Genomic DNA, 27,676 nt, shown 5'->3' with positions numbered 1-27,676 from the left:
CAGCGGGGGCTATCCACAAAAGCAGTACCCTAAACCGTAGCAGGGCCTATCCAGAAAAGCTGTACCCTAAACCGTAGCAGGGCCTATCCACAAAAGCTGTACCCTAAACCGCAGCAGGGCCTATCCACAAAAGCAGTACCCTAAACCGTAGCAGGGCCTATCCAGAAAAGCTGTACCCTAAACCGCAGCAGGGCCTATCCACAAAAGCAGTACCCTAAACCGTAGCAGGGCCTATCCACAAAAGCTGTACCCTAAACCGCAGCAGGGCCTATCCACAAAAGCAGTACCCTAAACCGTAGCAGGGCCTATCCAGAAAAGCTGGACTCTAAACGGTAGCAGGGCCTATCCACAAAAGCTGTACCCTAAACCGCAGCAGGGCCTATCCAGAAAAGCTGTACCCTAAACCGTAGCAGGGCCTATCCACAAAAGCTGTACCCTAAACCGCAGCAGGGCCTATCCACAAAAGCAGTACCCTAAACCGTAGCAGGGCCTATCCAGAAAAGCTGTACCCTAAACCGCAGCAGGGCCTATCCAGAAAAGCTGTACCCTAAACCGTAGCAGGGCCTATTCACAAAAGCTGGAACCTAAACGGTAGCAGGGCCTATCCACAAAAGCTGTACCCTAAACCGCAGCAGGGCCTATCCAGAAAAGCTGTACCCTAAACCGTAGCAGGGCCTATCCACAAAAGCTGGACCCTAAACGGTAGCAGGGCCTATCCACAAAAGCTGTACCCTAAACCGCAGCGGGGGCTATCCACAAAAGCAGTACCCTAAACCGTAGCAGGGCCTATCCACACTAGCTGTACCCTAAACCGCAGCAGGGCCTATCCAGAAAAGCTGGACCCTAAACGGTAGCAGGGCCTATCCACAAAAGCTGTACCCTAAACCGCAGCAGGGCCTATCCACAAAAGCTGTACCCTAAACCGTAGCAGGGCCTATCCAGAAAAGCTGTACCCTAAACCGTAGCAGGGCCTATCCAGAAAAGCTGTACCCTAAACCGCAGCAGGGCCTATCCACAAAAGCAGTACCCTAAACCGTAGCAGGGCCTATCCAGAAAAGCTGTACCCTAAACCGCAGCAGGGCCTATCCACAAAAGCAGTACCCTAAACCACAGCAGGGCCTATCCACAAAAGCTGTACCCTAAACGGTAGCAGGGCCTATCCACAAAAGCTGTACCCTAAACCGCAGCAGGGCCTATCCAGAAAAGCTGTACCCTAAACGGTAGCAGGGCCTATCCAGAAAAGCTGTACCCTAAACCGTAGCAGGGCCTATCCAGAAAAGCTGGACCCTAAACCGCAGCAGGGCCTATCCAGAAAAGCTGGACCCTAAACCGTAGCAGGGCCTATCCAGAAAAGCTGGACCCTAAACGGTAGCAGGGCCTATCCACAAAAGCTGTACCCTAAACCGCAGCAGGGCCTATCCAGAAAAGCTGGACCCTAAACGGTAGCAGGGCCTATCCACAAAAGCTGTACCCTAAACCGTAGCAGGGCCTATCCAGAAAAGCTGTACCCTAAACCGAAGCAGGGCCTATCCACAAAAGCTGTACCCTAAACCGCAGCAGGGCCTATCCAGAAAAGCTGTACCCTAAACCGCAGCAGGGCCTATCCAGAAAAGCTGCACCCTAAACCGTAGCAGGGCCTATCCACAAAAGCTGGACCCTAAACGGTAGCAGGGCCTATCCACAAAAGCTGTACCCTAAACCGCAGCAGGGCCTATCCAGAAAAGCTGTACCCTAAACCGTAGCAGGGCCTATCCACAAAAGCAGTACCCTAAACCACAGCAGGGCCTATCCACAAAAGCTGTACCCTAAACCGCAGCAGGGCCTATCCAGAAAAGCTGTACCCTAAACCGTAACAGGGCTTATCCACAAAAGCTGTACCCTAAACCGCAGCAGGGCCTATCCAGAAAAGCTGTACCCTAAACCGTAGCAGGGCCTATCCAGAAAAGCTGTACCCTAAACCGCAGCAGGGCCTATCTACAAAAGCAGTACCCTAAACCGTAGCAGGGCCTATCCACAAACGCTGTACCCTAAACCGCAGCAGGGGCTATCCACAAAAGCAGTACCCTAAACCGCAGCAGGGCCTATCCACAAAAGCTGTACCCTAAACCGCAGCAGGGCCTATCCACAAAAGCTGTACCCTAAACCGCAGCAGGGCCTATCCACAAACGCTGTACCCTAAACCGCAGCAGGGGCTATCCACAAAAGCAGTACCCTAAACCGTAGCAGGGCCTATCCAGAAAAGCTGTACCCTAAACCGTAGCAGGGCCTATCCAGAAAAGCTGTACCCTCAACCGCAGCAGGGCCTATCCAGAAAAGCTGTACCCTAAACCGTAGCAGGGCCTATCCACAAAAGCTGGAACTTAAACGGTAGCAGGGCCTATCCACAAAAGCTGTACCCTAAACCGTTGCAGGGCCTATCCACAAAAGCTGTACCCTAAACCGTAGCAGAGCATATCCAGAAAAGCTGTACCCTAAACCGCAGCAGGACCTATCCACAAAAGCAGTACCCTAAACCGTAGCAGCGCATATCCAGAAAAGCTGTACCCTAAACCGCAGCAGGGCCTATCCAGAAAAGCTGTGCCCTAAACCGTAGCAGGGCCTATCCAGAAAAGCTGTACCCTAAACCGTAGCAGGGCCTATCCAGAAAAGCTGGACCCTAAACGGTAGCAGGGCCTATCCACAAAAGCTGTACCCTAAACCGCAGCAGGGCCTATCCACAAAAGCAGTACCCTAAACCGCAGCAGGGCCTATCCACAAAAGCAGTACCCTAAACCGTAGCAGGGCCTATCCAGAAAAGCTGTACCCTAAACCGTAGCAGGGCCTATCCACAAAAGCTGGACCCTAAACGGTAGCAGGGCCTATCCACAAAAGCTGTACCCTAAACCGTAGCAGGGCCTATCCAGAAAAGCTGTACCCTAAACCGTAGCAGGGCCTATCCACAAAAGCTGTACCCTAAACCGTAGCAGGGCCTATCCAGAAAAGCTGTACCCTAAACCGTAGCAGGGCCTATCCAGAAAAGCTGTACCCTAAACGGTAGCAGGGCCTATCCACAAAAGCTGTACCCTAAACCGCAGCAGGGCCTATCCAGAAAAGCTGGACCCTAAACCGTAGCAGGGCCTATCCACAAAAGCTGTACCCTAAACTGTTTCAGGGCCTATCCACAAAAGCTGGAACCTAAACGGTAGCAGGGCCTATCCACAAAAGCTGTACCCTAAACCGCAGCAGGGCCTATCCAGAAAAGCTGGACCCTAAACGGTAGCAGGGCCTATCCAGAAAAGCTGTACCCTAAACCGTAGCAGGGCCTATCCAGAAAAGCTGGACCCTAAACGGTAGCAGGGCCTATCCACAAAAGCTGTACCCTAAACCGCAGCAGGGCCTATCCAGAAAAGCTGTACCCTAAACCGTAGCAGGGCCTATCCACAAAAGCTGTACCCTAAACTGTTTCAGGGCCTATCCACAAAAGCTGGAACCTAAACGGTAGCAGGGCCTATCCACAAAAGCTGTACCCTAAACCGCAGCAGGGCCTATCCAGAAAAGCTGTACCCTAAACCGCAGCAGGGCCTATCCACAAAAGCTGGAACCTAAACGGTAGCAGGGCCTATCCAGAAAAGCTGTACCCTAAACCGCAGCAGGGCCTATCCAGAAAAGCTGGACCCTAAACGGTAGCAGGGCCTATCCACAAAAGCTGTACCCTAAACCGTAGCAGGGCCTATCCAGAAAAGCTGGACCCTAAACGGTAGCAGGGCCTATCCACAAAAGCTGTACCCTAAACGGTAGCAGGGCCTATCCACAAAAGCTGTACCCTAAACCGCAGCAGGGCCTATCCAGAAAAGCTGCACCCTAAACCGTAGCAGGGCCTATCCACAAAAGCTGGACCCTAAACCGTAGCAGGGCCTATCCAGAAAAGCTGTACCCTAAACCGCAGCAGGGCCTATCCAGAAAAGCTGGAACCTAAACGGTAGCAGGGCCTATCCAGAAAAGCTGTACCCTAAACCGTTGCATGGCATATCCACAAAAGCTGTACCCTAAACCGTAGCAGGGCCTATCCAGAAAAGCTGGACCCTAAACGGTAGCAGGGCCTATCCAGAAAAGCTGTACCCTAAACCGCAGCAGGGCCTATCCAGAAAAGCTGGAACCTAAACGGTAGCAGGGCCTATCCAGAAAAGCTGTACCCTAAACCGCAGCAGGGCCTATCCAGAAAAGCTCTACCCTAAACCGTAGCAGGGCCTATCCACAAAAGCTGTACCCTAAACCGCAGCAGGGCCTATCCAGAAAAGCTGTACCCTAAACCTTTTCGGGGTCTATCCATAGAAGCTCTACCCTAAACTGTAGCAGGGCCGATCCAGTAAAGCTGTAGCTAAAACCGTAGCAGGGATATTCATGGAACCAGTGCAGGACTTGTTCACAAAAGCCAAAAATGGAAATACAATTTTTGGTTCACTTAACCAGAGAAATAATTAATCGATACTCGTTTAATTGAAAATTCAAATATAGGAATCCTGATTTATGGACAATATAACCATTTAAATAAAGTCATATGTGCACCTTAAATATTTCTGTAGTGTTTGGTTATGATGTGAAAAGAATATTTTTAGCTTTAGAAGGAAAAAATATAACGAAAAAAAGGACAATGTACTTACATATGTGGTGAGAGATCATTGTTGTAAAAAAAATTAACTTAAGGAACAAAAGCAATTGACATTAATATACAGATACATACATTAATATATATATACATTAATATATATAATAATACAATAAACATGTTTTCAAATGGTGGTGCGATTCCAAATACGACCAAAATGAAATTAGGCGACGTGCAGAAGAGGAAATATACGAACATATAGACACAATCACTTATCATTAACAATCTTAACAACACGCTGTGGATATTTGTCTTTCCATATTATAACCCAGGTCGGAGTAGCAACTTCGCGCAGAGTGTGCAGCTCTCGTGCGCATCATAAAAAGCGGCCATGCCAATAGATAGTCCCCTTGGCATAGTCCCGTCGAAGTGTCTACGGAAATACCACACAATATTTCTGTATTCCAAGTTAGACGAGTGTTTACATTGCGTAATTATCATTCACGTGAAGATTCAAGAGAATTTCTAATATTTACAAAATCATGGCTTGAACCTGGACTTTAACTCAAACTCACTTCTAGCTCTCTCCCAAGTAAACAAACATCACAACAACACATAGTATGTAAGCAAGTAAGTACCACTATCTTATGCCGCCACCTGTTATATATTGACGGCGTCGCTACGGAATACGTTAGCTGATCTTTAGAGACACTACATAAACTCTTTGAGGCGCCTTTCACACGCAAGTCTACTCTCAAAGTAAATCACACACTTCACGGCTGAAGAGTCAAATCGGATGTGACGTGCTTTTAAAGTCGGAAGTACTTACAGTTAAGCGCTGAACCTCAACTGACTGCCAGTGACGGGCGGATTGGCACGAGTGACTGCAGGTTGGTAAGGGCCACGTGAACATCAGCTTTGGTGCAACAGCAGCAGTCACAACAACTTGGCATGTGCTACTTGCTGCTACTTAAATTTCGAGCACACACACAGCGCAGACTACAAGTGATAATTATAGCTGTGTGTAAAAGCAAAAAATCACTGAAGTTTAGAAAGATGTGGTCGTCTTTGAAGCGGTGCAGAAAAACAAGTATTTAAGCTTGCATGTTGCATGGCAGTTTTATTACAAAACGTTTCCGCCCTCAGCTGACGGCGTGGGAGGGATATAAGAAGGGGCCGCAGAAAAGAATTTGTACAAACGCGTTGCGGCTGGTATGCATTTGAGGCCACGCCCCTTGTCTGTCTGCAGCGAGAAGCACTTCAACGATTTTAAACTATTTTTTGTTTTCATTTAGCACAAGAATTCGTTTGTGGCATGCAGCGTGGCAACAAAAGCGCGTTATACTTAAGCTACATTACAGCGAGCGAGCCAGCGATTTATACGGGCTTTTTACACTATTCAATGCATTTACGCAATAAATATACAAAACTAATTTTCTTCCGCCGCGACTATATAAGTACTTCGGGCGGTGCGCGTACCGATTGTATTCGGTAGAGGGCTAGTTCCAAGCTAACGAATGAGCGACTGGTCAGTTGTCTCCGAGCACCTGGAGAGTCAAGACAAGCATTTTCGCGCGTCGTGTTTGTGGGAGTGGTACAAGCCGAAAATTCAGCGTTTGGTAGAGCAGATGTACGCGATTAAATTCTGTATGAAACTCAGTCCGCGATGACTCAGATTTGCTCCAGAGGCTCATAACTGGTGATGAATTATGGATTTATGCTTATGACGGGGAAACAAAAAATCAATCATCCCAATGGAAGTTGTCGCATGAGCAAAGACCGAAAAAAAGCGCGCCAAGTTGGATCGAATGTGAAGGTGTTGCTAACACTTTTCTTCGATTGTAGGGCCAGCCACCGTCTTCCCCAGAGTTGTACCCCTGCCACTTTTCTCAAAACGAAAGACCGACGTTACGCTACGATTCAGGAGATAAAAACTGTATCGAAGGAAGAGCTAAGCAAAATTACAAGAAATTACTTATTTAAGTGCTTTGAGGATGAAAAACAAACGCTGGCAGATGTACAAAATATCTGGGAACGCTTACTTTGAAAGGGACAAGATAGAAATTCATGAATAAATAAAAACTTTCTTAAGGAATACAAAATTTGCGATATCTTTTGAACAAACCTCGTACACATGCACTAGTTAGTATATTGTGAGCAGAAACTCAAGTATACAAATATCTTTGCATCATCAGCCGGTGGTTAGTAATCAAAGCGCTGTAAAGCTATTTTAGAGAGAAATTTATTGGTGTACTCGTTCTCGGTCAAGACATTACATCGCGTATATGTATATAACTTAACAACTACTTAAAATTGCTTAAAACATTTCGAATGATTACCAACAAGAAAAAACGTTAACTTTAGATACACTGCAACTGTAGCACCCTTCACACGTGCATTCTTTTAACATAAAGATGTATAAAAAGATCTTTGTACTGCTTTTGATCGATCAGTCCTCACGGCAGCTATATGCTATAGAAATACGATATCGGTGATGCCGATAAATGAGCAGATTCTTGGAGAGAAAGGGACATATGCGAAGTTTCGGATCCATGGCTTAACATTTGAGAGACTAGTTGGCGTATATAGATGGACTTGAACGAGTAAATTGACTCTACTTTGCCTCAATTTCATACGAGGTTTAGTTTTTTCTATCCTGCCCCAATTAAGAAAAATCGTAAAAATGTATAACCGAGAAATTGTGCGGCAAAGTTTTCGCTTTTTGCCCAAGCGCTCATATATCTGCTAGACGCTCGGCCACTACTCCCTTCTAGCTGCGACAATATTTCGATTTCCCTTCTATAACTTTAGGGACACATTCTTAAATAATTTTTAAAGAGATTTAAGCAATAACAAAAACACTTTTTGAAGCTTCTTAAGCAGGCTCCCACCTTAAAACTCACGATGGTTTGGTGCATCATGAATTTGTTCGGGAGGGTCAGACGGTCATTATGGAGTTCACTTTATATTGAGGCGTTTGCGTGAGATCATCTTTCGAAAAAGAAGAACAATTCATGGATTTTCAACGGTGATTATGCACCATTGTGATTCAAATTTAGCGCCAAAAACGCAATGAATACCATCAATCAATCACCGTATTTACCAGAGTTGGCTTCGTGTGACAGAAATCGCCGGTCCGTGGAACCCGTTTTCAGTCGATCGAAGAGATAAAATAAAAATTGCTGAAGGAGCTGAAGGCCATACCAAAAAGTGCTTATGAAAACTGTTTCGAGGCCTGGAAAAAATTGTTGGCATAAGTGTATTACACCTGGTGTGAATTACTCTGAAGGCGACAAAATAAATATTGATGAATAATTAAATATTCTGTATTTTATTTACAATTTCCGGACACGTTTTTGTCAAAATGTAAATGGTTTTGAAATTACTGATTTTGTAAATTTACTATATTCATTTCATCGATCGAAAAGAGGGGAAGAAAAAACCTTTTATAGCGATATATACGCACATATATCCTATACGTATATCTATGATAATCCATGTGTTCTTTCTTTAAAAGGTCATGTAGATTTTGAAATTTCAGAAATGTTTTTTGAAAATTTTGACGAAACATGATAAGCTTTTTTTGTGTAAAGAGATTGAAAGAATCAATTACAACAGTATATTCCAATAAGTCAAGAGTGCATACGGTTACAGCTTAACGACGAGCGATCGCTTATTTTAGGTAGTCGAAAAAGTCTTTTCGCATTTTTAATCAAACTTTAACTTATTTTTTTATATTTATAATAATAAATAAATAAACAAATATCTACAATTTTGGTCGACCACTTTTTGCCATTTTTCCGCCAGAGACATTATTCCATCAGTGTAAATCGAGATTTCGAAATTTCTAGAACGGAAGTGAGTGAACCGTTCTTGTGCTACATGAACTGATACAGCATCGTCTCCGCAAACTTCACAAATTTCATTCGTGGCTTACTTCTTCCCTTTTTTATACAAAAATTTAAAAATAGAGCGAATTTCATTATTATTTTCACTCATTTTTGAACAGCTAAGGGAAGCTTAAAATCTCACCTTTTCAACACTGTATGGTATGACACAATGTGATTGCTAGCACTGGAGATACGCGACTGCGACGACATCTATTGACACGAAAAGACTTTTTCGACTACCCAATATTATAAATTTGTTCAAATGTTTAGCTTTGTTAGCTGAATATATCGGAGGGGTGGTTAGAGATATGCAGATGTCATTAACGATCAGGTAGCTTAAGATATGTAAATATTCAGCAAACAATTTAGAATGTGTAGCTAGTTAAAAACCGGGCTTACAGCGCTACTAAAAAGCTCGCCAATAAAATTAAAAGAATAAAATTGTAATCCAGCTATAGTGAGAATAATATATTTATTTGATAATTTGGTTATATACCGCTGTACAGATTCAGCCTTAAAAACTAACAAAACAGTGAACTAAGAACTGACGTCATCAAAGTATTTCATTAAAATTAAAATTTTCATGAGAAAGAGAGAGAGAGAGAGAGAGAAAAGTTAAATACATAACACAAATCAAATATAAACACAAATTTTTATATTTTATCAGGTTTCTGTTGAGTTTGATAAAAATTTTGTATTATTGTCGCTTAGCTCAATTATGAGTCTTGAAATTATAACGCAAATATTTGCTTTTGGAATTCCCTGAAGCTTATCAGCAGTTCGGCTCCAGTGTGGCTTAATTGTGTATAAAATTGCCTGAGGTTTCTACTTATATAAATATAAATACAACTAAATGCTTGGTATATCGAGAGCATTTTAAGTAGAATTTAAATTAGTGGTTGAAATGATTATTACCACCGCAAACTGCAAATGAATCATTATATAATTGCAATTATATGTGCGTTTGGAGATTAAAAATCCAAATTTGCTGAAACCACTTTCTTCGCAAATCAGTTGCTTTGCAGCCTTCCATGGCTATATAACGTTTACAAAATTAATTGCTATAAATTTCTATAATAATAAATTATAAGCCATACTGAAATATAATAGTGCAAAAGATAATACAAGGACACAATGTCGAGCAATTGGCGCTACGGTGAATTTTTGTTAGTAATACTTGTGGTAGGCGCTGTGGCGGCAAAAAACACCACTGAAGTGGATAAAAATAATCCATGTAAAAATAAAGACACCTGCCGGGAATGCATACAAACGGCCAACTGTGTCTGGTGTAAGGAGCCGAACTTTGCGGAAGATCGGTGTTTTCCAAGCAATGCGTCTACAATTTGTACATCAATTGAGAATCCCGTCACGAAAATAACCGAAGAAATCAATCGACCACTAACGAGTGGCGGCAAAAGCAAAAACTCGCATGAAAATCGTGAAATTGTACAGCTGATGCCGCAGTACATCAAATTGGAATTGAGACCCAGTAAGTGTCGAGTTTTTTTGTTTAAAAAATTAAGTGATTTCGTTGAGGCGTTGAAAATATACATTTCATTTACATAAAGATAGGTAATAAAAATATTTCGTATATATAGTATATACATATATACATCCGGCTTCATATACCAAGTAACATAGGCAATATTCAAGAAAGTGTAATTCATAGTAAACTATCTACGTAAGATATGTTGACCGTTATCAAAATGCAAATTAGTGGCACTAAAAAGACCTAAGCGGCAGAGTTTAAAATCGTGAGCCAGATTCTTTTGCTATTACTATTAGCTGACACTGATTCCAATATTTCAGCGCTCAAAGTGCTCCATGCATTCGAAGGATCGGTCCTAGCTAATAGACGCGATTATTTTTAATTTCCTTAAATACATGTGCATAGTAACTTCATTATAAAGTTACAAACAGTTATATGCAAACGGAGGATCAAATGAAGACATACATACATATCCAGATGTATCAAGAAGGCCAAGCAAGCTTTTAATGGGTTCTGGAGTTCTTCGCTCATTACGCACTGTACCAAAATGACACATTTCAACTTCAATGTTAAGTCCACACTTCTATGCCGTTGAAAAAAAAAATGGAATCTTGTAGCCTCTGACATCCAAAAGCTACAAATTTTCACAATTCGGTTACCGTATCTAACTCAGAATTATGGTCAAGCATAAACCACACATCCATGTGCATCGAAATACTCAAAAGAAATAAGGCTATCCAGTCGATAGCTTTTCGGGTAAATGTGTCTGAATCTCTTCTCTAAATATGCCAGAGATTCTGAAAGCCGAGTAGGCTTTAACATCGGCTCCCTTGTGGAATTCAGCGATAACTTTCCGGGTAATTGTGTCTGAATCTGTTCTCAGAATCTCGGGCATATTCTGAGAAGCATTCCGCGTCATTGTGTTGGGATCTCTTCTCAGAATATACCAGAGATCCGCTCTAACTTGGAGAAGAAATTTGAATATTGAAATATCTAAGCTCCAAAAAAGTTGGAATCAAATCAAGCGGCTAGCACAAGATGGAAATAAAAGAAAGAAGGTGATTTTTTCGCAAAATTCAATATAACACTAGCCATAGATGTTTATACATGGTTTTCCCACGCTCATACCAAAATATATACGGTTCAACATCTTCCTTTGACAGAAGCTATTGGTCGTTCCTTTGAAATAATGGAATCATCTTCCATTCTTTGTTACATGTCGGCTTTAAAACAGTTTATGTTTGGTACAAATGAATCAGTTGTTAGCTCTCGCAGCATCCAGAATGCTTATACCCGAATTATTCACGATTAGAGTTGTTGGTTTGCAAATTGCCACTGGTCACTTTTCTGTCATACATATGTATGTGTATGTATATATGTATTCCTTATCTATTTAGTTGGAATAAACATGTATTGAGAGAAGAATTGCTCACGGTTTCAATTAGTTAGGTTCAGTTCGATGACGTAATTGCTATTAGCGTATGTTGTTTGCTCAAGAAATCCAGAAGAAACAGCTTAGATCCGCCACTTCAAATATAACATTCGCACTAACCTAAACTTCGTTTAGTTTCAAGAAAGAGAGTGAGAGTAAGAGAGAGAGAGAGAGAGAGAGAGAGAGAGAAACAGAGAGAGATTTGGAGAAAGAGAGAGCGAGAGTGAGAAACTATTTCTTATGCCTCCTAAATTATTACTGGTGTCTTTAAATGTTTGATTAATTGGTCCATTCTTCCTCTGTGAGGCTACTGGATTATAAGATGGAGCACATTTAAATTCCACCTGTAAGACTTATTGAATTGATTAAAGAACTTTATCAGCTCTTTGCTGCTGTATTCGGTTACTTCCGCGGGCAATCCAACACTTAACAGTTTTTGAATTAGTATTCTGCATAACCAACATCTCTGAATGTAACGTATGCTGGAATATTATAGCCTGCCTCCATTCAGAGCACGTAAGTCATAAGGGCTTATTTTTCATCATTTAAGTAAATCGCATCGATCTTATAATCCTTGGTCAATCCACATACCATCTAGCAGAATTTGAGAAAACTCTTTAGCCATCATTTAAAGCTCTTCAAAATCGTGTAATTTCAACAGCGTCTTTCTTGTTGCCTCATCTTTCAATCCCATTTCAGCACAAATCAGTCTTTATTTCCTGCTGTAGAGCTGCTTCCCATAATATTCTTGGGGTTAAATCGCCTTAAAACATTCCATATATAGTTTTCATTATAGTTCTGGACATCTGTTCCACATAGAAACGTCTGTGGTGGGATCGACGGGGAACTACTCATTATTACTAAAGCTCTTTGAACTACGGGCATCCTTCCTGCTTTGATTTCACAATTTCAATCTCTACAATAACCTTTTATCATATTAAAAGCCGTATTAGAGATATTTTCTATTTTGAAAAGGAACATCGCTTTATTTGCCAAATAATATCACCACGAATAGGAGAAAAGCTTTGATCAAATTTGATTGGTCATTTTAAACCGCACGCGCAAACTAAATCGGTAAAAAGATGAATCGACTCAACACATTTGAGTTAATGATTTGGGTTTGAAGCGCGTCAATGTCGGACTTGTGGTATTTAAAAGACCTGAACCTTTTGCAAAAAACGACGTTCAATAGAGGCCGCAAAGGGGAAGCATGACAATACTGCTGAGAACGTATTACTACTGAGAAAGAAACCTGGATTTATGAATATAATGTTGAAACTGTCCAATAATCTAGCGAATATAAAAAAAATCGAAAATCGAAGGCACTTAAGGCCGTGGTATTGAAAGTGGTGGAATTAATAGTTGACATGGTTGTATCGGGTGAAAGGGAGGATTTTGATGACATTAGTAATAATAGTTCGGTACAAATTTGGTTAAATGGTAAAGTATGAAAATACGTAGAGTGAATACGAAAACTTTGACAAAACTCTGCTGCCTAGGGAATTTTTTTGTTCAACAATATACGAGTTTACAAGTAGTATCAGTTTTAGCTAATAGAATAACATTTGTATAAATATATGGAATACACATGTACATAATACAACTTCAATAATTGACCTTTTTTCAGATGATGTGGAATTAGTAAAAGTGAAATATGCGCGTGCGCTCGATTATCCTGTCGATTTGTACTATCTTATGGACTTATCTGAATCAATGACAGATGATAGGGACACCCTCTCTGAATTGGGTAATACTTTAGCAGAGACGATGCGCAATTTAACCAGCGATTTCCGCTTGGGCTTTGGTTCGTTTACCGACAAAGTTATAATGCCTTTCACCGACAATCTTACTCAAAGGTGAGTACATCTAGCATTCCAGGTTAAATAGTAATTAATATAATTAATTATAAAGGAGCAAAACTGATTTATTTCCTCGAGGAACGAAATACAAGTGCCATGAACATAACAACTGTCTTAGTTATCGTAATATTATGGCACTGGACGCGGATATCACCAACCAATTTTCAGTGAGTCCTGTAGTTTTGTGGAAAAATCCATTCATTATGAATTAGTTTAATTTTTTTTTTTACTTTTCCTTACGCTAGTCTAAAGTGAAGAACGCAAAAATTGCGGGTAACTATGATTCGCCCGAAGGTGGCCTGGAAGCTATGATGCAGGCAATCGTGTGTCGCAAAGAGATCGGTTGGCGCGAAAAAGCGCGACATCTACTGGTTTTCTCAACCGATGCAAATTTTCACACAGCGGGTGATGGTAAGGTGAGTACAAACTTAGTTGACCTTAGTTGAAGTTGCTTTAAATCATATTTACATTCCTATTATGTATGGCTACTGGCGATAGTATATTAGCCTCCTAGTACATACATTGAGACAAAAAAGCAGCAGTAGTGCTTTGCGATTTTTACAACGGATAAAAATATGGAATAAAGAATTTGTCTCAAATTTTATATTTCTAACCAAATTTCGGGTGCGAAATCATCGCGAATATTGGAAAAGATTATTCAGTTTCATCAAAAACACAAGCCTACAAATGGTACAAAGCCTTCAAAGATGGTCGAGAGATCGATGATCGATTATGAGACTTGTCGTCTCATTCTGGACGACCTTCGACCACTTCAACTGATGAACAGATTAAAAAAAGTGATGCTCGAAAATCGTCAGGCAAGTGTTCGAGAAATGGCAAGAGAGCTCGATATCTCTCGCGAGTTCGTTGGAATGATTTTGGTGAATGTTTTAAGTATACTATAAAATGCGATCTTGCTCGACTCGTCCCGATAAAGCTGAATTTTTTTCAAAAATAGAAAGATTGTGGCCGAATTTGAAGCCAAAAAAATGAATACCATCGATCGAACACGGTATTCATCAGATTTGGCTCTGTGTGAGTTTTTTTTCTTCCACAAACTGCAATTGCCGCTCCACCGTTTTGAGTTGATCGTAGAGATAAAATAAAATTCATCGAAAGAGCTGAAGGCCATACCAAAAAGTACTTATGAAAATTGTTTCGAAGACTGTATTATTATATAGTATCTGGTGTGAATTGCCTTGAAGGCAACAAAATAAATATTGTTGAAAAATTCAATATTTTGCGATTTATTTACAATTTTCGAGTATTTTTTTTGGCACAATGTATTGCGATTATAAAATGGATCTTGGCTGATATAGTCTTCACCACCAGTTGTATTACATAATGTGGATATTATTATTTTTTTCAGCTAGCCGGTTTGATTCAACCAAATGATGGCAAATGTCACTTGGACGAAGATGGTGCTTATACGCATGCAGAACAATTGGATTATCCAAGTATTGAACAAGTAAAACACACTATCGAAGAGAATGCGATTAATGTCATATTTGCTGTAACACATAATGTACTGGATATATATAAAACGCTGTCGGCAAATATTAATGGCTCTTCATACGCAAACTTGGAGGGAAATTCTATGAATGTGGTAAATCTTATACGCGAACAATATCAGGTGAGCTAAATTAATTACCATATACTCGTAAGGATGAGATTGTTTACTAAAATTAGAATATAGCGCTACGTGAATATTGATAGGTACTGCTTATTTTTATGAGAATATTATATTTTTAACCAGATTTGCAATGTTTTTGTCTTTTTTTGTTAGCAAATCTCATCCTCCATACAAATGCGTGACAATGCCACCAGTGATGTAAAGATCACCTATTACTCCGCTTGTCGCAGTGCTGGCCCCAAAGTACTGACTTCAAAATGTGATGGCTTACACGTCGGCGAAGAGGTAACATTTAGCATAAATATTCGTTTGATTTCTTGTCCAAAAGATCCCCGCGATTGGCGGCAAATAATACAAATATATCCGGTCGGTATAAATGAGAGTTTGATCATTGATCTGAAAATGCTTTGCGGTTGCGATTGTGATGCTGAAGTGAAAACCAAAAGTCAATATTGCTCCTCACAAGGCAATCTGGTATGTGGCGTTTGTCAGTGTGAGGATCAGTTTGTGGGCGCCCAGTGCCAGTGTTCGAATACCGATATGCAAGAGAGCACTGACAGCAGTCACAATTGTCATGACAACACAACAGTAATCGATTGTAGCGGACGTGGTATTTGCTCGTGTGGCCAATGTCAATGTGACAAGCGTAGCAATGAAGAAGAGGTCATATCGGGTAAATACTGTCAGTGTGACAATTTCTCTTGTGAGCGGCATGAACAGCGGCTTTGCTCCGGTCCCAGCCATGGGAAATGCGAATGCGGGCAATGTACTTGTAATGAAGGCTGGCAAGGAAAAGCCTGCGAATGTTCGGTATCAACTGATAGTTGTCGGAAACCGGGCGACGATAAACTATGCTCGGGCAAAGGAGCTTGCGAATGCGGCGCTTGCAAGTAAACATTATTAGAATTTAGTTGTAGAGCTAAGCCTATATATATTTACGATATTTCTAGATGTCAAGCCACTGCACAAGGTCGTTACTCTGGACAATACTGTGAAAGGTGTCCGACATGTTCAAGCTTCTGTTTGGAATTGAAAGATTGCGTACAATGTCAAATGTATAAAAGGGGTAAATTCAAGGAAATCAAAGATTGTGCTGCCAACTGTACGAAAGTGAAAACGACTCCGGTGGATAAAGTTCTGGAGAAATCGGAATTAGTTCTGGGCGAAAAGATTTGTGAATTTTACGATGATGATAATTGTAAATATGCATTTACGTTTAAAGAAAATAACGGTATTTACGAAGTGCAAGCACAAAAAGAGCGCTCCCGGAATTGTTATTAAATTCACCGGATAAATAATATTTGAAAATAAAATGTATTTTGCTAAATTAGTAGGACTGTCCTTAATTACTACATATGTCAAATATGAGGCCGATCTGTCAAACAGTTTATTAACAGCAGCTGTTTAAGTCGGTACACCTCAGTAGTGCGTTGTGATTTTTAAAATGAATAAAAATATCGAACAATGAATTTATCTCAAATTTTGTATTTCTAACTAAATTTCGTGTATGGAATCATTGCAAATGTTGCAAATGGCTTACTGTGATTTAGGGTTTCTTTGAAAACATGCCACGTTCTGGACGACCTTCGACCTTTTTAAATAATGAAAATATGAAAAAATAGAGGATATGGTACGTGAAAATCGTCGGTCAAGTATTAGAGAGAAGGCAAGAGTACTCGACATCTCACAAGAGTCCGTTCGAATGATTTTGGTGAATATCTTGGGTATGACAGGCGTTCTTGCTCGACTCGTCCCGATAAAGGTGAATTTTTTACAAAAAGAGTACCGTAAATAGGTATATTTTTTCGAATTCCGATCCCATATTCATGGAAAGTATTATAACTGCCGATAAGATATGGAATGAAGGGGAAAAAATCAGCCAAAACCAAAAAACCACGTCACTTAAAGGAGGAGCCAGCTTTAGAGGCTTCAAAAAATTCATTTTTTTGATGATTTTTTTGGGAGGGAAAGAAATAATTGATTAAAGCGAAATTTCTAGGGTTTATAGTTACATATTTAAACATCATCCGAAAAAATTTTGGATACGAAATTATTTATATTCTGTCTTTGCAATTGCCCGATGCAACTCGCAGGTGCATTTGTCGGACGGCGGGCAGGATGCAGGTCGCAATTTCTATCAGAAAAAAAAAAATTCAAAGAGATTCATATTTTTTAATAACTTATCTTGTAGTTAAACTAAAAAAAAATTCTACTATTTTTAAAAATTTGAAAAAAGTGGTTTTTAGGTTAAATAGAAGATAAGTTAATGCCAAAGATAATAAATTTTGCCTCAATTTCTTACGACGTTTAGTTTTTTCTATCCTACCCGCCAATTAAGAAAAATCGTAAAAATGCATAATCGAGAAATTGTGCGTCAAAGTTCTCGTTTTTTGCACAAGCGCTCATATATCTGCTAGACGCTGGGCCACTATTCCCTTCTAGTTGCGACAATATTTCGAATTCCCTTCTATAACTTTGGGGGCACATTCTTAGATATCTTTTAAAGATATTTCAGAAAAGAAAACAAAATCGACTTTTTAAAGCTTCTTAAGCAGGCTCCCACCGGTCGGTTAATATGGAGTTCACTTTGGCCTATGGTATTGAGGCGTTTGCGTATCATCCTTCGAAAAAGAAGAACAATTCATGGATTTTCCACGGTAATAATGCACCATTGTGACCAAATTTAGAGCCGAAAACGCAATGAATACCATCGATCAAAACGTATTCACCAGATTTGGCTTCGTGTAACAGAAATCGCAGCTCCGTGGAACCCGTTTTCAGTCGATCGAAGAGATAAAATAAAAATTCCTGAAAGAGCTGAAGGTTACACCAAAAAGTACTTATGAAAATTGTTTCGAGGCTTGGAAAAAATTGTTGGCAAAAGCGTATTACGTTTGGTGGGGAATACTTTGAAGACGACAAAATAAATATTGATGAATAATTAAATATTTTGTGTTTTATTTAAAATTTCCGGGCCCTTTTTTGCCACAATGTAAATGGTATTGAAATTACTGATTTTGTAAATTCCTCATGTTCATTTCATCGATCGAAAAGACGGGAACCTTTTGTAGCGATATATACAGTGGCGGATTCAGAGAAGGAAATTTTCCCATTCAGCTCCATCTGTGGTATGTTCGATTGATACGTTTTCCGCTGTTTATCCTTTAAATTTTCCAATATGGAAAATTAGTAACTGGAAAAATAAAGAAAAGCGGGAAAAGCAACGATACTCATCACAGCCGTGTGCAAATTTCTATTTATAATTGGGATTTTGTGCTTATGGCATGTGATAATCTGTCTCTAACTCATTCATTTATTGTAACTTTCCGAATTGAAGAAAGTTGAGGACCATTCTTGATCTATTTTTTCAGACATGAAAGAAATGGCGACAGAACTGAAAGTTGACAAAGCAAAACCAAGAATCTGCGGCCGACAAATGAAATGCGAAAATTGTTGGGTAAGAATCATACGGAGTCTCAGTGTACATTCCTCTATTGAATTTAATCGGCGAAGATTTGAAAACGCGATTTTCAAGAGTAATATTGGATGGATTTCAACTGAGTTTGCAGCTTCTAGAAAAAGTATGTACTTTGAGAACCAAAGAAATGTAAAATCTTATTGACTGCTTGATAGATAGATTCAAAAGTCTTTTTGATAATGACAACGTCGTGCGACGTTTGAAGCACTAAGATGAACTGAACCACTGGCAGTGGTACTGGGGGCAGAAACAAAAGTCAAAATACAACAAGTTTCCGACTACTGTATTGAAAACACTGAAGAACTGTGATGTAGGCCTACACCGCATAATTCAGAGTTTTCTTCGCATATTCTGCACAATTCCAGTGACGAATGCAAGTTCTGAACGTCCTTTTTCGACATTTCGATATACTAGACGTTGCTGCACACGCCTCATGACATTGAAATCACGCAGAAGAAGTTCTCGTAAGATTCTCAAAACTTTGTTTTATATACCGCCCTACAAATGCAGCATTAAAGAATAGCAAAATAATGAACTAAGAACTGACGTCATCAAAGTATTTCAATGAAATTAAAATTTTCATGAAAAAAAGAGAGGGGGAGAGAGAGAAAAGTTAAATAAATAACACAAGTCAAATGTAAATACAAATTTTTATATTTTATCAGGTTTCTGTTGAGTTTGATACAAATTTTGTATTATTGTCGCTTAGCTCAATTATGAGTCTTGAAATTATAACGCAAATATTTGCTTTTGGAATTCCCTGAAGCTTATCAGCAGTTCGGCTCCAGTGTGGCTTAACTGTGTATAAAATTGCCTGAGGTTTCTACAGAGGTTTTTGCTTGTATAAATATAAATACAACTAAATGCTTGGTATATCGAGAGCATTTTAAGTAGAATTTAAATTAGTGGTTGAAATGATTATTACCACCGCAAACTGCAAATGAATCATTATATAATTGCAATTATATGTGCGTTTGGAGATTAAAAATCCAAATTTGCTGAAACCACTTTCTTCGCAAATCAGTTGCTTTGCAGCCTTCCATGGCTATATAACGTTTACAAAATTAATTGCTATAAATTTCCATAATAATAAGTTATAAGCTATACTGAAATATAAGAGTGCATAAGATAATATAAAAGCAAAATGTCGAGCCATTGGCGCTACGGTGAATTTTTGTTAGTAATACTTGTGGTAGGCGCTGTGGCGGCAAAAAACACCACTGAAGTGGAGAAAAATAATCCGTGTAAAAACAAAGACACCTGCCGGGAATGCATACAAACGGCCAACTGTGTCTGGTGTAAGGAGCCGAACTTTGCGGATGATCGGTGTTTTCCAAGCAATGCGTCTTCAACTTGTACATCAATTGAGAATCCCGTCACGAAAATAACCGAAGAAATCAATCGACCACTAACGAGTGGCGGCAAAAGTAAAAACTCGCATGAAAATCGCGAAATTGTACAGCTGATGCCGCAGTACATCAAATTGGAATTGAGACCCAGTAAGTGTCGAGTTTTTTTGTTTAAAAAATTAAGTGATTTCGTTGAGGCGTTGAAAATATACATTTCATTTACATAAAGATAGGTAATAAAAATATTTCGTATATATAGTATATACATATATACATCCGGCTTCATATACCAAGTAACATAGGCAATATTCAAGAAAGTGTAATTCATAGTAAACTATCTACGTAAGATATGTTGACCGTTATCAAAATGCAAATTAGTGGCACTAAAAAGACCTAAGCGGCAGAGTTTAAAATCGTTAGCCAGATTCTTGTGCTATTACTATTAGCTGACACTGATTCCAACTGATGACTTCAGAGCTCAAAGTGCTCCATGCATTCGAAGGACCGCTCATAGCTAACAGAGAATATTATAATATTTTTAATATACTTAAATACATGAACATAGTAAGTACACTTCATTATAAAGTTAGTACCAAGCAGTTATATGCAAACGGAGGATCAAATGAAGACATATGTACATATCCAGATGTATCAAGAAGGCCAAGCAAGCTTTTAATGGGTTCTGGAGTTCTTCGCTCATTACGCACTGTACCAAAATGACACATTTCAACTTCAATGTTAAGTCCACACTTCTATGCCGTTGAAAATAAAATGGGATCTTGTAGCCTCTGACATCCAAAAGCTGCAAATTTTCACAATTCGGCTAACGTCTCTAACTCAGAATTATGGTCAAGCATAAACCACACACCCATGTGGATCTAAATACTTGAAAGAAATAAGGCTATCCAGTCGATAGCTTTTCGGGTAAATGTGTCTGAATCTCTGGTATATTAAGAGAAAAGATACAGAGCGGGTCAACCTTTACGTCGGCTCCCTTGTAGAATTCAGCGATAACTTTCCGGGTAATTGTGTCTGAATCTGTTCTCAGAATCTCGGGCATATTTTGAGAAACATTCCGATTCATTGTGTCTGGATCTCTTCTTAGAATACGCCAGAGTCCCGCTCCAACTTGGAGAAAAAATTTGGATATTGAAATAGCTAAGCTCCGAAAAATTTGAATCAAGTCAAGCGGCTAGCACAAGATGGAAATAAAAGAATAAATGAGATTTTTTCGCAAAAGTCAATATAACACTAGCCATAGATGGATGTTCATACACGGTTTTCCCACGCTCATACCAAAATATATATATGGTTCAACATCTTCCTTTGACAGAAGCTTTTGGTCGTTCATTTGAAATAATGGAATCATCTTCCATTCATTGCCACAGATCGGGTTTAAAAAAATCATGTTTGGTACAAATGAATTAGTTGTCAGCTCCCGCAGCATCCAGAATGCTTATACCCGAATTATTCACGATTAGAGTTGTTGGTTTGCAAATTGCCACTGGTCACTTTTCTGTCATACATATGTGTATGTATATATGTATTCCTTATCTATTTAGTTGGAATAAACATGTATTGAGAGAAGAATTGCTCACGGTTTCAATTAGTTAGGTTCAGTTCGATGACGTCATTGTGATTAGCGTATGTTGTTTGCTCAAGAAATCCAGAAGGAACAGTTTTGATCAAATATAATATTCGCACTAATCGAAACTTCATTTACTAGTTTCAAGAAAGGGAGTGAGGGTGAGAGTGAGAGTGAAAGAGAGAGAAGAGAAAGAGAGAGTGAGAGACTATTTCTTCTGCCTCCTAAATTATTACTGGTGTCTTTAAATATTTGATTAATTGGTCCATTCTTCCTCTGTGAGTCTACTGTGAATTGTTGAATTGATTAAAGAACTTTGTCAGCTCTTTGCTGCTGTATTTGGTTACTTCCGCGGGCAATCCATCAATACTCACAGTCTTGTCGAACTTTCACAAGATCAGGTAATATAACTTAATTACCAGTTTTTGAAGTGGTATTGTGCATAACCCACATCTCCTAATGTAAATAATGCTGGAATGTTATAGCCTGTCTCCATTCACAGCACATAAGTCATAAGAGCTTATTTTTCATCATTAAAGTAAATCGCATCGATCTTATAATCCTTGGTCAATTCACATATCATCTCTCAGAGTTTGAGAAAACTCTTCAGCTATCATTTCAAGCTCTTCGCAATCGTGTATCCTCAACAACGTCTTTCTTGTTGCTCTCTTCTTTCAACCTCATTTCAGCACATATCAGTCTTTATTTCCTGCTGTAAAGCTGCTTTCCATAATATTCTTGGGGTTAAATCGCCCTTAAACATTCCATAAATAGTTTTCATCAGAGTTCTGGACATCTGTTGCAATAACATACTTAGAAACGTCTGTGGTGGGATCGACGGGGAACTACTCATTATTACTCGAGCTAGTTGAATTACAGGCCTCGTTCCTGTTTTGATTTCCCAATTTCAATCTCTACAGTAACCTTTTATCTTATCAAAAACTATGTTAGAGATATTTTCTATTTTGAAAAGGAACATCGCTGAGTTTGCCAAATAATATCACCACGAATAGGAGAAAAGCTTTGATCAAATTTGACTGGTCATTTTAAACCGCACGCGCAAACTAAATCGGTAAAAAGATGAATCGACTAAACACATTTGAGTTAATGATTTGGGTTTGAAGCGCGTCAATGTCGGACTCGTAATATTTAAAAGACCTGAACCTTTTGCAAAAAACGACGTTCAATAGAGGCCGCAAAGGGGAAGCTGCTGAGAACGTATTACTACTGAGAATGAAACCTGGATTTATGAATATAATGTTGAAACTGTCCAATGATCTAACAAATGTAAAAAAAAACGAAATTCGAAGGCACTTAAGACCGAGATATTGAAAATGGGATTAATAGTTGGCATGGTTGTATTGAGTGAAAAGGAGTCTATTTTGAAGACAATTTGGTCAAATGGTAAAGTATAAAAATGGGTAGAGTGATTACGAAAACTTCGACAAAATTATGTTGCCTAGCGAATTTTTTTGTTCAACAATATACGAGTTTACAAGTAGTATCAGTTTTAGCTAATAGAATAAGATTTGTATATAACAATATACATATATGGAATATGTACATAATACAACTTCAATAATTGACATTTTTCCAGATGATGTGGAATTAGTAAAAGTGAAATATGCGCGTGCGCTCGATTATCCTGTCGATTTGTACTATCTTATGGACTTATCTGAATCAATGACAGATGATAGGGACACCCTCTCTGAATTGGGTAATACTTTAGCAGAGACGATGCGCAATTTAACCAGCGATTTCCGCTTGGGCTTTGGTTCGTTTACCGACAAAGTTATAATGCCTTTCACCGACAATCTTACTCAAAGGTGAGTACATCTAGCATTCCAGGTTAAATAGTAATTAATATAATTAATTATAAAGGAGCAAAACTGATTTATTTCCTCGAGGAACGAAATACAAGTGCCATGAACATAACAACTGTCTTAGTTATCGTAATATTATGGCACTGGACGCGGATATCACCAATCAATTTTCAGTGAGTCCTGTAGTTTTGTGGAAAAATCCATTCATTATGAATTGGTTTAAATGTTTTACTTTTCCTTACGCTAGTCTAAAGTGAAGAACGCAAAAATTGCGGGTAACTATGATTCGCCCGAAGGTGGCCTGGAAGCTATGATGCAGGCAATCGTGTGTCGCAAAGAGATCGGTTGGCGCGAAAAAGCGCGACATCTACTGGTTTTCTCAACCGATGCAAATTTTCACACAGCGGGTGATGGTAAGGTGAGTACAAACTTAGTTGACATTATGCCTTAAATCATATTTACATTCCTATTATGTATGGCTACTGGCGATAGTATATTAGCCTCCTAGTACATACATTGAGACAAAAAAGCAGCAGTAGTGCTTTGCGATTTTTACAACGGATAAAAATATCGAATAAAGAATTTGTCTCAAATTTTGTATTTCTAACCAAATTTCGGGTGCGAATATTGGAAAAGCCTTACGATGATTCAGTTTCATCAAAAACACAAGCCCTTCAAAGACGGTCGAGAGATCGATGATCGATTGTGAGACATGTCGTCTCATTTTGGACGACCTTCGACCATTTCAATTGATGAACAGATTAAAAAAAGTGATGCTCGAAAATCGTCAGGTAAGTGTTCGAGAAATGGCAAGAGAGCTCGATATCTCTCGCGAGTTCGTTGGAATGATTTTGGTGAATGTTTTAAGTATACTATAAAATGCGATCTTGCTCGACTCGTCCCGATAAAGCTGAATTTTTTTCAAAAATAGGAAGATTGTGGCCGAATTTGAAGCCAAAAACATGAATACCATCGATCAAACACGGTATTCATCATATTTGGCTCCGTCTGAGTTTTTCTTCTTCCACAAACTGCAATTGCCGCTCCACCGTTTTGAGTTGATCGTAGAGATAAAATAAAATTCGTCGAAAGAGCTGAAGGCCATACCAAAAAGTACTTATGAAAATTGTTTCGAGTACTGGAAAAATCGCTGGCATAAGTGTATTATTATATATCTGATAGAGATTGCCTTGAAGACAACGAAATAAATATTGATGAAAAATTCAATTTTTTTCGTTTTATTTACAATTTCCGAGTATTTTTTTGGCAAAATGTGTTGAGCAGTGTTAGAAAAAATATAGAACAATGGATCTTAATATGGGTATTAAAATTTTTATTTGTTTATTATTTTTTTCAGCTAGCCGGTTTGATTCAACCAAATGATGGCAAATGTCACTTGGACGAAGATGGTGCTTATACGCATGCAGAACAACTGGATTATCCAAGTATTGGACAAGTGAAACACACTATCGAAGAGAATGCGATTAATGTCATATTTGCTGTGACACATAATGTACTGGATATATATAAAACGCTGTCGGCAAATATTAATGGCTCTTCATACGCAAACTTGGAGGGAAATTCTATGAATGTGGTAAATCTTATACGCGAACAATATCAGGTGAGCTAAATTAATTACCATATACTCGTAAGGATGAGATTGTTTACTAAAATTAGAATATAGCGCTACGTGAATATTGATAGGTACTGCTTATTTTTATGAGAATATTATATTTTTAACCAGATTTGCAATGTTTTTGTCTTTTTTTGTTAGCAAATCTCATCCTCCATACAAATGCGTGACAATGCCACCAGTGATGTAAAGATCACCTATTACTCCGCTTGTCGCAGTGCTGGCCCCAAAGTACTGACTTCAAAATGTGATGGCTTACACGTCGGCGAAGAGGTAACATTTAGCATAAATATTCGTTTGATTTCTTGTCCAAAAGATCCCCGCGATTGGCGGCAAATAATACAAATCTATCCGGTCGGTATAAATGAGAGTTTAATCATTGATCTGAAAATGCTTTGCGGTTGCGAATGTGATGCCGAAGTGAAAACTAAAAGTCAATATTGCTCCTCACAAGGCAATCTGGTATGTGGCGTTTGTCAGTGTGAGGATCAGTTTGTGGGCGCCCAGTGCCAGTGTTCGAATACCGATATGCAAGAGAGCACTGACAGCAGTCACAACTGTCATGACAACACAACAGTAATCGATTGTAGTGGACGTGGTATTTGCTCGTGTGGCCAATGTCAATGTGAGAAGCGTAGCAACGAAGAGGTCATATCGGGTAAATACTGTCAGTGTGACAATTTCTCTTGTGAGCGGCATGAACAGCGGCTTTGCTCCGGTCCCGGCCATGGGAAATGCGAATGCGGGCAATGTACTTGTAATGAAGGCTGGCAGGGAAAAGCCTGCGAATGTGCGGTATCAACTGATAGTTGTCGGAAATCGGGCGACGATAAACTATGCTCGGGCAAAGGCAGTTGCGAATGCGGTGCTTGCAAGTAAACATTATTAGAATTTAGTTGTAGAGCTAAGCCTATATGTATTTACGATATTTCTAGATGTCAAGCCACTGCACAAGGTCGTTACTCGGGACAATACTGTGAAACGTGTCCGACATGTTCAAACTTATGTTTGGAATTGAAAGATTGCGTACAATGTCAAATGTATAACAGGGGTAAATTCAAGGATATTAAAGATTGTGCTGCCAACTGTACGAAAGTGAAAACGACTCCGGTGGATAAAGTTCTGGAGAAATCGGAATTAGTTCTGGGCGAAAAGATTTGTGAATCTTACGATGATGATAATTGTAAATATGCATTTACGTTTAAAGAAAATAACGGTATTTACGAAGTGCAAGCACAAAAGGAGCGCGAGTGTTTGCCAAAGGTTGCCATGCTCAAGATTTTATTCAGTGTGGCAGGCTCTATTTTGTTCATTGGCTTGGCCACGCTGCTTTTATGGAAACTTATTACGACCATGCAGGATAATCGAGAGTTTCGACGATTTGAGAAGGAACAGATGATGGCGCAATGGAACGCGGTAAGAAGCAATAGAGAAAAATTACTGTGTTTTTTTCATATTGAGAAAGATATTGTCAATGATATTGGTATTGACGTCGATATTGACATATTATATTGATGTAGATATTGATAGTGACATAATGATATTGATATATTGATATCGATATTAATGTTGATATTGATATTGACATATTGATGTCGATATTGATGTTGATATTGACATATTGATATTGATATTGACATAGTGATAATGATATTGACGTATTGATATTGATATTGATGTAGATATTGATTTTGATATTAATATTGACATATTGATATCGATATTGATGTGGACATATTGATATTGACAAATTGATATTGATATATTGACATATTGATATCGATATTGATGTTGATATCGATATTTATATTATACTGAGTTTGATACTGAGATTTTTTATTTCGATTTTTGCTTTGATTGATACTGACAGCGATAGTAGTACCGATATGTACTATATATCAATATCAATTTTAATATTGATGTCGAAACCAAAATGTCATAAAATCGCTTTTATTTCACTCTATTAAATTTTTTCTCGTTAATTGTCAGTGTATATACTTTTTGACACGATTTTTATTTATACTTTTAGAACGGCAACCCACTGTATAAACAAGCGACGTTAAGCTTTAAAAATCCGACTTACTCAACGCAATGAATTAATTAATAAATTTATAAAAAATGTTATGTAGTTATGCCACCGATTGCTATCATATTTTTTGGAGTAAAAAAAAGTAAATAATAAGTCATATATATTTTTAGTTTAAAAAAGAAAATTTGGTTACCACACGCAAATAATTTAATTAAATAAATATTTTTACAACTGTCAGCAAATGTGTTTCACTCAACTGGTTCATTATAATCATGCTGTCACCTGTTCGATTCGAATGTAAAGAGGGGAAAAATATTTCTAAATTCAATTTCCGCCATAAAAAAATCGATTTTCCAGGTGTTGACACTGATAATCAACGAACATTTATTGCATAATTGCGCAATGAGCACAACTGGGCTATTCCCATACATATATCGCGGTATGTATTCATATACAGTTATGGGCAAAATAAATGCAACTGAGTTCTGTCATCAAGATCATGCTTACTTAAGGTGTAATATCCACGTATGAATTTCAAAAAAATTAATTTTTGATTAAAGTTAAGTTTAAGTGAAAAAAGCTTCCTGGCCGCGAGACAGCTTTTTTCGGATATCTTCCTGGTGAACCTAAGAAGTTGCCCGTTGTAAAGAAAATTCGCGACATTGATAAGGTTATCTCCAATACTAAGACCGCTAAATGCTACTACAAATAATTTTAAATAAAATAATAAAATGGAGCTTTGCTTAATACTCGTAATATAAATATATTTTTGGTTTCCACTCTTAAACACTTTGTTGCATTTGTCGTACACAACACTGTAAACATGCCTATCCTACGCACTTATGGTTGTGTGGACAATGAGAATTCGATATAAATAGCCAAGCTTACTAA

The 27,676-nt window shown here is 38.8% G+C and overlaps 2 protein-coding genes across 12 annotated transcripts in view; one reads left to right on the top strand and one right to left on the bottom strand.

Annotated features, from left to right (window-relative positions):
• Window positions 1-27,676, bottom strand: part of LOC105228709 (dynein axonemal intermediate chain 4) — a 122,007-nt gene that overhangs the window by 30,057 nt on the left and 64,274 nt on the right. The gene's annotated exons all lie outside the window — the stretch shown is intronic.
• On the top strand, window positions 9,415-27,021 carry LOC105228699 (integrin beta-PS). 9 transcript variants are annotated; one of them, XM_049456023.1, is made up of 9 exons: window positions 9,415-9,964; window positions 13,024-13,252; window positions 13,308-13,422; window positions 13,501-13,671; window positions 14,625-14,888; window positions 15,042-15,551; window positions 25,405-25,631; window positions 25,692-26,172; window positions 26,786-27,021. In XM_049456023.1, exons 1-9 carry the CDS (start codon window positions 9,610-9,612, stop codon window positions 26,849-26,851), a joined length of 2,418 nt encoding a protein of 805 aa, XP_049311980.1. In that variant the 5' UTR covers window positions 9,415-9,609; the 3' UTR covers window positions 26,852-27,021. The 9 variants fall into 9 exon arrangements, with proteins under 9 accessions (XP_049311980.1, XP_049311984.1, XP_049311985.1 ...); XM_049456027.1 differs by lacking the exon at window positions 15,042-15,551 and having other exon boundaries at window positions 24,898-25,631; XM_049456028.1 differs by lacking the exons at window positions 14,625-14,888; window positions 15,042-15,551 and adding an exon at window positions 24,481-24,744 and having other exon boundaries at window positions 9,417-9,964; window positions 24,898-25,631.

Source organism: Bactrocera dorsalis, chromosome 4, assembly GCF_023373825.1.
Source record: "Bactrocera dorsalis isolate Fly_Bdor chromosome 4, ASM2337382v1, whole genome shotgun sequence".
NCBI lineage: Eukaryota > Metazoa > Arthropoda > Insecta > Diptera > Tephritidae > Bactrocera > Bactrocera dorsalis.
The sequence above is the reverse complement of the archived record's forward strand: the minus strand, read 5'-3'. Positions and strand labels throughout refer to the sequence as shown.

Bases quoted from the DNA above. Each gene is read 5' to 3' on its own strand.
- LOC105228699 (XM_049456023.1), top strand. From the start codon at position 9,610: ATGTCGAGCAATTGGCGCTACGGTGAATTTTTGTTAGTAATACTTGTG. The intron at 9,965-13,023 runs GTAAGTGTCGAG...ACCTTTTTTCAG, and splicing joins CAAATTGGAATTGAGACCCA to ATGATGTGGAATTAGTAAAA. The intron at 25,632-25,691 runs GTAAACATTATT...CGATATTTCTAG, and splicing joins TGCGAATGCGGTGCTTGCAA to ATGTCAAGCCACTGCACAAG.